This window comes from Rhinoraja longicauda, chromosome 33, assembly GCF_053455715.1.
Source record: "Rhinoraja longicauda isolate Sanriku21f chromosome 33, sRhiLon1.1, whole genome shotgun sequence".
In the NCBI taxonomy this organism is placed as follows: Eukaryota; Metazoa; Chordata; class Chondrichthyes; order Rajiformes; family Arhynchobatidae; genus Rhinoraja; species Rhinoraja longicauda.
In genome coordinates, this window is record NC_135985.1 from 13,429,276 (window position 1) to 13,441,329 (window position 12,054).

Consider the following 12,054-nt stretch of genomic DNA (forward strand, 5'->3'; position numbering starts at 1 on the left):
TTGCAACCTGATTTCACAGAATCTGATGCTGGGGGAAGACTGTTCAGTCCATTGTGTCTGCAGAATTTCCCCCTGCATCTCCCCATTGCCTGCAGTTTATTTTCCTTTCACTGTCATAGTCTAGTATGACATGGTAGCCATATACTGTCATGGTAGCATCTAATGTGTCTGTAAAGCAGGTAATTGGTAATAATTTCAATATTTCGCTTCACATCCAGTCCATGTGACAAACACTCTTGGCACTTGGCTTTCAGATATATAAGCAAGTCCCACAATTATATCTGTCTCCACTATTAGCCCTGTGAGGACATTCCAAATCCTTACTCCTTGCCTTAAAAAAAAAAGTTCCTCATGTCAGTTTTGATTCTTTTACAAATTACCTTCATTTTATGTCCCGTAATTCTTGACCTCTATGCCATGGGAATGTTTTTCCTCTATCTTTGTTCTTCATGGATCCTGTCTGAATCTTTGTTTGAATGAGAATAACCTCCAGCTTTTCTAGTCTTTGCACATTAAAGTCCTGCATCCCTGGATTTCCTTTAGCAAATGTCTTGTGCATATAAAAAAAAATTGTTCTGGTCTTGATACCTGTGACCTAATAAAGCTATGTACAACTTTCCTAATATGCCATTTCCAGAACACAACAAACAATCTGCTGAAGGAACTCAGCAGGTTGAACTGCATCTGCAGAGTCATTTTTGGTCCAAACCCTGCATCGGGTCGCTAAGTTCTACCAGCAAATTGTTTAATGCTCTAGGTAACAGCATTGATGTTTGTGTCTACTCCATGTGGTTTCCAGAACTGATACACAACTCCAGTTGTGGCTGAACCAGTTTATCAATGTTCATCACTTCCTTGCCCTCATACTCTTATATTTCTATGTAAAATGCTGGGATTTGGTAATTTGTTTCTGTCTTCTATGCCACTCTCAACAAACAATGCATGAACATTCCCCAGATCTGTTCTTGCATTGCTTTAAGAAATGTGCCCTCTTATTAGGATTGCATTTTCTCATGACACCAAAATATAACACTTTGCATCTCTCAGTCAGTTTATATCTTGAAATCTCATGCGATCCACCTCCCAGTTCATTGTGCTTCCATTTTTTGTGTTACTTCAGATTTGGAAATTGTGCCCTTGCATCCAAGTAGTGGTCCTAGTACTGAATATTCAGTGCGCCATTGTACTATACCCCTTGGTCTTTGGTGACCCTCGGACTATCCTTGATCGGACTTTGCTGGCTTTACCTTACACTAAACGTTATTCCCTTATCATGTATCTATACATTGTAAATGGCTCGATTGTAATCTTGTAATGCCTTTCTTCTGACTGGATAGCACGCAGATGGAAATTGTAGAGCTGTTAATGAAGCTAATGCAATTTTGAACCATGTAATTGCTAGATAGATTCAAAAAGCTGGAGTAATGCAGTGGGTCAGACAGCATGGGTGTCGACCCGAAAAGTCACCCATTCCTTCTCTTCAGAGATGCTGCCTGTCCAGCTTTTTGTGTCTCTCTTCGGGTCACACAGCATCTCTGGAGAAAAGGAATAGAGGCTCTACAGTCGTTGGTGTGATCATTAAGTTGAGTTCTGTAAATATTATCATGGGCAGATTCATCTGCAGTACAGAATGGTGAGGATGCTAGCCTTGCTCTTTACTATCTTTGGCTTCAGAGAAGCTATCAAGTGCTTGTGAAGCGATCTGTCTCAAAATGATAGGCAAATTATACTCCCTGCATGTATTTTGTGTTGCTATCAGGAGGATGGCAGCATTTTATTCACACCTTTGGACTGTAATTGAAACTTGCCAACTTGTACAGTGCCCTCCATAATATTTGGGACAAAGACTCATTTATTTATTTGCCTCTGTACTCGACAATTTGCGATTTGTAATAGAAAAAAATCAAATGTGGTTAAAGTGCACGTTGTCAGATTTTAATAAAGGCCATTTTTATACATTTTGGTTTCACCATGTAGAAATTACATCAGTGTTTATACATAGTCCCCCCATTTCAGGGCACCATAATGTTTAGGACACAGCTATGTCATGTAAATGAAAGTAGTCATGCTTAGTATTTTGTTGCATATCCTTTGCATGCAATGACTGTTTGAAGTCTGCGATTCATGGACATCACCAGTTGCTGGGTGTCTTCTCTGGTGATTCTCTGCCAGGCCTGTATTGCAGCCATCTTTAGCTTAAGCTTGTTTTGGGGGCTAGTCCCCTTCAGTTTTCTCTTCAACTTTCTCTTCAGCATATAAAAAGCATGCTCAATTGGGTTCATAGTGGGTGATTGACTTGGCCACTCAAGAATTGACCATTTTTTAGCTTTGAAAAACTCCTTTGTTGCTTTAGCAGTATGTTTGGGATCATTGACTTGCTGTAGAATGAATCGCCGGCCAATGAGTTTTGAGGCATTTGTTTGAACTTGAGCAGATAGGATGTGTTTATTATACACTTCAGAATTCATTATGCTACTACCATCAGCAGTTGTATCATCAATGACGATAAGTGAACCAGTTCCTTCAGCAGCCATACATCCACTGCCATAACACCCCCCACCACCATGTTTCACAGATGAGGTGGTATGCTTTGGATCTTGGGCAGTTTCTTCACTCCTCCATACTTTGCTCTTGCCATCACTCTGATATAAATTAATCTTCGTCTCATCTGTCCACAAGTCCTTTTTCCAGAACTGTGGTTGCTCTTTTAAGTACTTCTTGGCAAACTGTAACCTGGCCATCCTATTTTTGCAGCTAACCAGTGGTTTGCATCTTGCAGTGTGGCCTCTGTATTTCTGTTCATGAAGTCTTCTGCGGATAGTGGTCATTGACAAATCCACACCAGACTTCTGTAGAGTGTTTCTGATCTGTCGGACAGGTGTTTGGGGATTTTTCTTTATTATAGAGAGAATTCTTCTGTCATCAGCTGTGGAGGACTACCTTGGCCTGCCGGTCCATTTGCGATCAGTAAGCTCACCAATGCTTTCTTTCTTCTTAGTGATGTTCCAAACAGTTAATTTTGGTAAGCCTAACATTTGGCTGATGTCTCTAACAGATTTATTCTTGTTTCTCAGTCTCATAATGGCTTATTTGACTTTCATTGGCACAACTTTGGTCCTCATGTTGATAAAAAGCAATAAAAGTTTCCAAAGGCGATTGAAAGACGAGGTGCTGAGAGCTCTCTTACACCTGCATTAAGGAGGCAATTAAACACACCTGAGCAATTACAAAGACCTGTGAAGCCATGTGTCCCAAACATTATGGTGCCCTGAAATGGGGGGACTATGTATAAACACAGTTGTAATTTCTACATGGTGAAACCAAAATGTATAAAAATGGCCTTTAATAAAATCTGACAATGTGCACTTTAACCACGTGATTTTTTTCTATTACAAATCTCAAATTGTGCAATACAGAGGCAAATAAATAAATGATGGGTCTTTGTCCGAAACATTATGGAGGGCACTGTATATCCATGTGGCAAACCTTCAAACCATGTTTACAGTTGTATCATGTTAGCATCATATTGGAGGAAGATGAAAGGAAAAGCAGGGTTCTCTTTTGTAAGTGATCAAAATTGGAAGGGTGTTCTGACTTGTTTGTCAATGACAGACTTGCTAGTTTTGTATCTGAACCAAACATTCTATGGTATTCCAGGCCATCACTGATAAATTGACCTGTAAATCCAGCTCATTGATGGACCCATTTGGGGCTTAGATTGACAGAGGAGGCTTGATCTGTACTTTAAACCAGCAATAGATATCACAAATTCCATAACCTAGTGTCGATTAATTTGGCTGAGTACTTCAGAAAATGTTCTTTTAATTTGAACAAGTAAAAATTTTGGGTACAGATGCCTCGGTGATTCAGATATATTTAAAGTGATGATGGTTTTGTGTAAAACATAGAACAGTACAGCACAAGAACAGCCTTTATGCCCACAATGTCTGTGATGGACATGAAGCTAAGACTAACTCTTATCTGCCTGCATTTAATCCATATCCCTCCATTCCCTGCATAGCCAGAATGCCTATCCAGAAGTCTCTTAAATGCCACAAGTTTATCTGCCTCAACCACCACCTCTGGCAGCATGTACCAGGCACTCACCATCCTCTGTGCAAAAAAAAACACCATGCCCTGCACATGTGGCTTAAACGTTTCCCCTCTCACCTTAAAGCTATGCCTTCTAATATATGATTCGTCCATCTTGGAGAAAAGTGAATGCAATACTCCAAATGTGACCTGACCAAAGTCCTATAAAGCTGCACCTTGACGCTTATGCTTAATGCCCTGACCTATGAAAGCAAGTATACCATATGCCGCCTTCACCACATTTAAGTTGCCAGCTTTCATTTTGAAAGGAAATAGAGGAAAGTTCATATGACAGCACAAAAACAAAGTATTCTGAATACTGGACATTTGAATTTAAAAGACAAAGTTCTGCTCACCAATTTCTTGGTATTAAATGTTGTCTTCTACCTTCCATTCCATCAGTGGTCATCAATGACCCATCTTTTGAACGTGCCTCATTTAACTAGCGGGATGGAAAATCTGACATTAGTGACATGGCTCATTTGACGGCCCATTTTCCTTTTGCAAAACTCATTCTCTAAATACTGTACTACATTTTCTTTGAGCAATATTAAGTGCAACTTTCAATTAAACTCAGCCATGATAAATACGAAATGTGCTATTTTTAAGATATGCTAATGTTACAGATTAGTGCATGCCTATATAGAGTACAAATGGAGTTGAATGCCATGTTATTTTCTTCCTACTGTTGAATTTGTATGAAGGCTGCTATGAATGACTAGCATGGAATAAGCTTTTGTGGTATTTTAATACGATATTAAAATTCTGGCTATGTTTTTTTGAGTAATGGATTGACATTTCTTTGTCATTTTATTTAGGATATCCAGCTTTCAGCAGAGGTAGAGCCATTTATACCCCAGAAGAAGGGTATTGAGACAGTTGTTCCTATGGCACTCCAAAATGATGGAAATGGTTGTGGTGTTGATGTTCCACCTATTCCAAGCTACTTGATAACCTGTTATCCCTTTGTACAAGAAAACCAATCTAATAATAGGTGAGTGTGGGTACAGGAACCACATTTGTACCCTTGCATATTTCCATTAAGAACTGCTGATTACATTCTCAAGATGAAAAGTGTTCTCAAGTTTCAGCATTATGCCTGATTGAGGTAATTGTGGTGCATCGTATAGTAAAATGCCGATAGCTACAGCTTGTATGGTTTATATAATAAAACCCCAGTCCAAACAATTTGAAAGATTTGTTCAGATGCATACCAATGCCAAGAAGTAGCTTAATTCTGCACACTGCCAAACATAAGATAAAACAAACACCAGAAGATGCCAGTTCTTGCATCTATCTTGTGTAGGAAGGAACTGCAGATGCTGGTTTAAACCAAAGATAGACACAAAAAGCAGGAGTAACTCAGCAGATCAGACAGCATCTCTGGAGAAAAGGAATAGGTGACATTTCGAGTCGAGACCCTTCTGGAGTCTGAAGAAGGGTCTCAGCCCGAAACGTCACCTATTCCTTTTCTCAAGAGATGCTATCTGATCCGCTGAGTTACTTCAGCTTTGTGTGTCTATCCTGCATCTGTCTTGAACCAGGGTAAAAGAGAATCCCTTTAACAGTTTTTCTCCATGAAATTTTCTGGGATTTGTCCACTTTCTATGCTTCACTGAATTCCTATGGCATTTGCCTGTGCTTCTACCGTCCACAGTCTGCGGATGAGAATATCATTCGTTTTGCTTTTCATCTTTTCAAACCTTGCAATGTGGGCAACAAGTTATTCAGTATTCTGTATTATTTGGAAAATGAGCTAGTCTCAGTCTCATGGACACACAATAGTTTGTGATCTGAGGGAGATTTCAAGAAATTTGTTTACCAAAAATGTTGATCTTCAAGAGGTGTGAATGAATAATAGCAAGCATGAGTTGCACATGGGATTTCATGGTAATTATAATGTTTAGTGTTTTTTTGGGCTAAAACTCTCCTGACCATTGTTCCATGTATCATTTCTTGATATATAGTTTGGTTTTTGAATATTTTCATTGAACACTTCTGAAATTTAGTATTAGTTTTAATTCTGACTCAGAGCAGTTTATCATCATATACATGATGGTTGGATGAAACTCCTTGATCACATGAAGATCATATAATAAATGGTGTTCATAGTAATGATAAATACAACAGTAAATAACTAGTGCAAAACAACAGAATGATGCAAAGATTATAATGCAATCTGAAATAGTGCAAAAAAAATCTCAAGTTCACTAAGATAACAGTGGCCAACAAACTCATCAGGGTGCTTGCTTTTGGGATGTGGGAAAAAAATAGAACACCTGGCGGAAGCCCGTACAGTCACAGGGAGAATGTACAAACCCCACACAAGCAATGCCCGAGGTACATAATCCAGGTCGCTGGAGCTTTGAGGCAGCAGTTCTACTCTACACTTGTGTTTGAATTGTGGGTTCTTTTGGGACAATTGTATCAGTTTGATGGATTTATTGGAAAAGTGTATACTCGTCTGCAACATTTCTCTGACTAGGAAGCAAAAGTTTGGGGTGGGGGGAGCAGAAGTACAGAGCGAGGGTGTAAATTGATAATTATACAGATTTAATCATTTTGTATTCATAGGCAATTGCCTGCGTACAATGGTGATATTCGATGGCCTCAAGCAAATCCAAACTCGGGAGGACCATACTTTGCTTATCCAATATTGCCAACTCCACAACCTCCTGTTTCTACTGATTATGCTTATTACCAGTTCATGCCAGCACCATGCACACCGATGATGGGTTTTTATTCCCCTTTTCCAACACCGTATACTGCATCCTTCCAACCTGCAACCGTGGTAAATGCTGTTTCTGAATGCAATGAAAGATCCGTTCCTGCTGGACCTGTGTGTCCAACCACAACTCCGAGAAGCAGAGTCAACAGAGGGCCTGTGCCAAAGGTAGGGATTTGCTACCTTTTTGTCTTTTAATATTTATTGATCGCCTCTTGCATGGCACCATTTAAAAATTAGTCTTCGCTTTTATTCTGAAATGCGTATCAATTTGTTGGAAAAACTTGATATACAGTGCCCTCCATGATGTTTGGGACAAAGACCCATCATTTATTTATTTGCCTCTGTACTGCACCATTTGAGATTTGTAATAGAAAAAAATCACATGTGGTTAAAGTGCTCATTGTCAGATTTTATCAAAGGCAATTTTTATACATTTTGGTTTTACCATGTAGAAATTACAGCTGTGTTTATACATAGTCCCCCCCCATTTCAGGGCACCATAATGTTTGGGACATAGCAATGTCATGTAAATGAAAGTAGTCATGTTTAGTATTTTGTTGCATATCCTTTGCATGCAATGATTGCTTGAAGTCTGCGATTCATGGACATCACCAGTTGCTGGGTGTCTTCTCTGGTGCTCTGCCAGGCCTGTTTTGCAACCATCTTTAGCTTAAGCTTGTTTTGGGGGCTAGTCCCCTTGTGTTTTCTCTTCAGCATATCAAAGGCATGCTCAATAGCGTTCAGATTGGGTGAGTGACTTGGCCACTCAAGAATTTACCATTTTTTAGCTTTGAAAAACTCCTTTGTTGCTTTAGTAGTATGTTTGGCATCATGGTCTTGCTGTAGAATGAACCGCCGGCCAATGAGTTTTGAGGCATTTGTTTGAACTTGAGCAGATAGGATGTGTCTACGCACTTCAGAATTCATTATGCTACTACCATCAGCAATTGTATCATCAATGAAGTTAAGTGAGCCAGTACCTTCAGCAGCCATACATGCCCAGGCCATAACACCCCCACCACTGTGTTTTACAGATGAGGTGGTATGCTTTGGATCTTATGCAGTTCCTTCTCTCCTCCATACTTTGCTCTTGCCATCACTCTGATATAAGTTAATCTTCATCTCATCTGTCCACAAGACCTTTTTCCAGAACTGTGGTTGCTCTTCTAAGTACTTCTTTGACTTTCATTGGCACACCTTTGGTCCTCATGTTGATAAACAGCAATAAAAGTTTCCAAAGGTGATGGAAAGACTGGAGGAAAGACTAGGTGCTGAGAGCTCTCTTATACCTGCTTTAAGGAGGCAACCAAACAAGCCCGAGTAATTACAAACGCCTGTGAAGCCATGTGTCCCAAACATTATGGTGCCCTAAAATGGGGGGACTATGTATAAATGCAGCTGTAATCTCTACATGGTGAAAACAAAATGTATAAAAATGGGCTTAAATAATATCTGACAATGTGCACTTTAACCACATGTGATTTTCTTTCTATTACAAATCCCAAATTGTTTAGTACAGAGGCAAATAAATAAATGATGGGTCTTTGTCCCAAACATTATGGAGGGCACTGTAGCACAGTGAGTTGAGCAGTTTGTTATGGCTGGCAGCTTTATAGCTGTGCAGTCTATTTGAAGTAATACAGCACTGGAGGGATAAAACTGCAGATGCTAGAAAGTCCCCCAAAAAATCAGGAAACACACTGCGGGTGGTGCAGCAACTGGGGAGTAGGTTAGCAACCAATAACCATCATAAGATCATCAACTCCCACAGCTATCTCGACCACAAATCATTCCTGTTAGGATTACATACTACTACTTTCTCCATCTCTATTGTATCTAGTATAATAAGAATTTTCCGACCAACACTAATAAGGTGTCTGCTTTTTTCCTTCACTGTGGCCTTCACTCTATCATTGTTGCTTGGGTTCTCATTCGCACCTCATCCATCTCCCTCAATTCTACTTTCATCCCCTCTCCTGGCTTGAACAAAGATAGGATTTCCTCTGGAAAGCCTGCCACCCTTCAAATTCAGTGGATTGTTCTCCACAATTTCTGCCATCTGTCGTGGGATTCCACAGTCGATACTGGTTTAATTGTCTACTTTGGCATGGTGTTGCAGAAATACGCAAATGGAAACGGACCCACAATGTCCTCTGACCAGTGGATACCCAACTGTATTGATCTCATTTCCAGCACTTGGGTCATGGCCTTCGCTACCTAATGTGATTCAGGTGTTCATTCAAGACATTGGTTAAACGCTGTCAGGTGTTTCCACCACCTTCTCCAGCAATGCATTTCATTTACTCTCCACTCTCTGGGTCTCCATTGGATTCCCTTTAAATCTCTTATCCCTTACCCTAAATGTCACGTCCTCTAGCTTTATGTTCATCTGTAAAGGGCAAAACCTCCCTGTAGTCTACCCGGTCCATATCATACATATGCACGTCAGTCATGCCCACTCTTCACCTTCTCTGCTCCATGGAAAACAAACCTAGCTTCTCCAATCTCTTCTTGTAACAGAAGTACCCCATCCCAGGCAATACCCTGTGTGTACCCTCTCCAGCGCTATCACATCCTCGGTATGGTGGTGATCAGAATTTGAAGCTGTGGTCTAGTCTCGTACTTTACTCTAGTGATACCCAACATAAGCAGGAATAGTAGCACTTCATCTTCTGGACATGCTGTAGCCCTTGGGATTTGGTATTGGGGTTTTTTTCTCCTCATATATTTTTGTTACCTTTTTCTATTTCAATTCACATTTTTCCCCTCTGTTCTGAGTCTACTGGCTCGTGATGTGATTATCATCTTGACTGGATTTGGTCTGCACCCTCTCGCAGCCATCCTCTGTTTCCAACCCTCCACTTCTTAAAACAGGCTTTTCTTTTGCCCTCTTCCATTTCTGATGATTACCCTTGATTTGGAGCATTTGCTCTTTCTTTCCTCGCATATACTGCATGACTTGCTAAACTTCCACCATTGCGTGGGGTAAAGCCAGTTTGTGTTATATGTGGGTGTCAAAACCAGACGCACACTTCTTGAACTTGTGTTTCTGATAAAAACAATTGATAAATTACATTTGAGTTGACCTCTGGCTGGTTAATATCATGTGAATTTTGCAGCCAGCCATGATTGACACATTCCTCTATTCCTATGATGATGAGGAATGAATAATAATGTCAACCATCTTCATTAAGGAATTATCTCAAAAATGCATCTCTACAAGGAAGTTTGGTTTTTGTCTGACATTCAGAGCTTCTTGAAATACATCATGGAATGTGATGGAGACGATATTAAAGATTACTAGTAATCACTTTCCTTCCATTTGCAACATGCAAAAATTACAGATTCCTATGATGATATTAATGTATGGTTCAAAATGTTTCCTTCTCCTTTTTGAGGATATTATTCACTTCCTAAAACATGGTGTAGTACTCGCCCAAATACCCTTTAAGTGAATGACTCTGGCAACTATTATCTAACCAACTAACGAAGATTCATACCCATTTCTGAATGTATCCTATATGTTCCATATAACTACAGTTAGGATTAAAATGGTCAGATAGTAAGCATGGTTTGAACATGAGGCTAATTTTGCCCTCATTAATTTAGTTTATTGGTAACACTTATAACTGTACTTCAAATCCAGTTGAGCCTTTGGATAAATTTGGGATTCTGCCTAGCTTCTTCCTAAGCTGTGTAATTTTGATACTTTAAAGATAAAGTTGTTATTGTGAAACTAGTTCTTGCCTTTCTATTGGCAAAATGCCAATGACTGGATTGACAAGGATAGGAAAGTAGACATTATCTGCAGGGGGTTTAGCAAGGATTTTGACAAAGTCCCAAATGGTTGGCTAGTTTGGAAGTTTAGATGACAAGAGATCCAGGGTGGGTTAGCCAGTGCAATCCAATTGGCTTGGTGGTAAGAGTCAGGATGATAGTGGAGGTTTATTTTTCAGAGTGGAGTGCAGCAGGGATCGGTGCTGTATCCACTGTTCATCATATATTAACTATTTGGATGCAAATGTAGTTGGTATGGTTAGTAAGTTTATGGATGACACCGAAATTGGTAGCACAGTGAACAAGGCTATCTATGATTACAACATGATTGATGACGAAGTGCATCCTCTGACTTTGTGGGAAGCTGGAGAAGAAATTGCGTTAAGCTCGCAGAGATATTTGCATCATCGTAAGCAATGGATTAACTTCTGGGAAGGTTGTGTGGACTGAAGAAGTTAACAAAGGGATAGATCAGTTGGGAATGTGGGCCAAGGAATGTTAGATGGAATTTGACTCTGATAAGTGTGAGATATTGCACTTTGGTGTGTCAAACCAGGGCAGGACTTGCACCTGCACTCGCAGAGTTCTCTGTTGCGCAATTCGTTCCAGAGATCTACCATTTACTGTGCATGGTTTCCAGAAAGTGGTTAGTCCAATGCACTGTGTGGTGAAGAGGTCTTTTGGCATGCTTTTCTTCATTGACCGATATGGGCCAAATGCAGGACAATAGCACTCGTTCGGGTGGACAACTTGGTTGGCTGAGACAGCTTGGGTTAAAGGGCCTTTTTTCATTCTGTATGACTCTACTACATTTGAACAGTAATTCCCATTCTTGTGTTTGTGCAGACTTTGAGAACCAGCAAGCCCCTGGTTAGAAGTGTGGCTGTTCAGAAGGAGAGCAGTGCCTCGGGTCCAGAAAATAGATCAAAAATTGTTTTGCTGGTTGATGCCAGCCAGCAGACAGGTAATAAAAAAATATTATTAAAAGCTTAATTTGAAAACAAACCTTTTCTAGAATACAAGCTGAGCAAAATGATATTTCCTTCAATTATGCTTGATATTGAAAAATGATATTTCCTTGAATTATGCTTGTCTTATACTTCAGTATTGAAAACAAAGATTATTTTATTATGAAGTTCAAATTGCTTTGTTTCTGATAATTTATTTTGACTATATTAAAATATTATCCCAGAAACTCTTCTTCTGACACTGAATCCATTTATCAATTGTAATTTTAATGCCTGGCCAGACTTCAATCAAACGTAAAAGATTAATTGTATTTTTAACCTTTGCAACACAAAAACATAAACGCTCATTCTCATCGAGGATGAGAAAATCAATTGTTGCATTGTGATTTTTGTTTTAGTCATGAAAACCACTATATTTTTGACAATTAAATGCTCTTTCAAGACCTTTGTAGAGCAACATGAATTGGATTTTGACTCCAGGGATCCCCA

The 12,054-nt window shown here is 39.6% G+C and overlaps 1 protein-coding gene across 4 annotated transcripts in view; it reads left to right on the top strand.

Annotated features, from left to right (window-relative positions):
- The window catches only part of secisbp2l (SECIS binding protein 2-like), a 52,379-nt gene that overhangs the window by 14,133 nt on the left and 26,192 nt on the right, over positions 1 to 12,054 (top strand). For all 4 annotated transcript variants that reach the window (XM_078427595.1, XM_078427591.1, XM_078427592.1 and 1 more), the window contains 3 exons: positions 4,911 to 5,086; positions 6,667 to 6,985; positions 11,444 to 11,561. In XM_078427595.1, the coding sequence (XP_078283721.1) occupies positions 4,911 to 5,086; positions 6,667 to 6,985; positions 11,444 to 11,561 (613 nt within the window). The remainder of the gene's footprint in view (positions 1 to 4,910; positions 5,087 to 6,666; positions 6,986 to 11,443; positions 11,562 to 12,054) is intronic.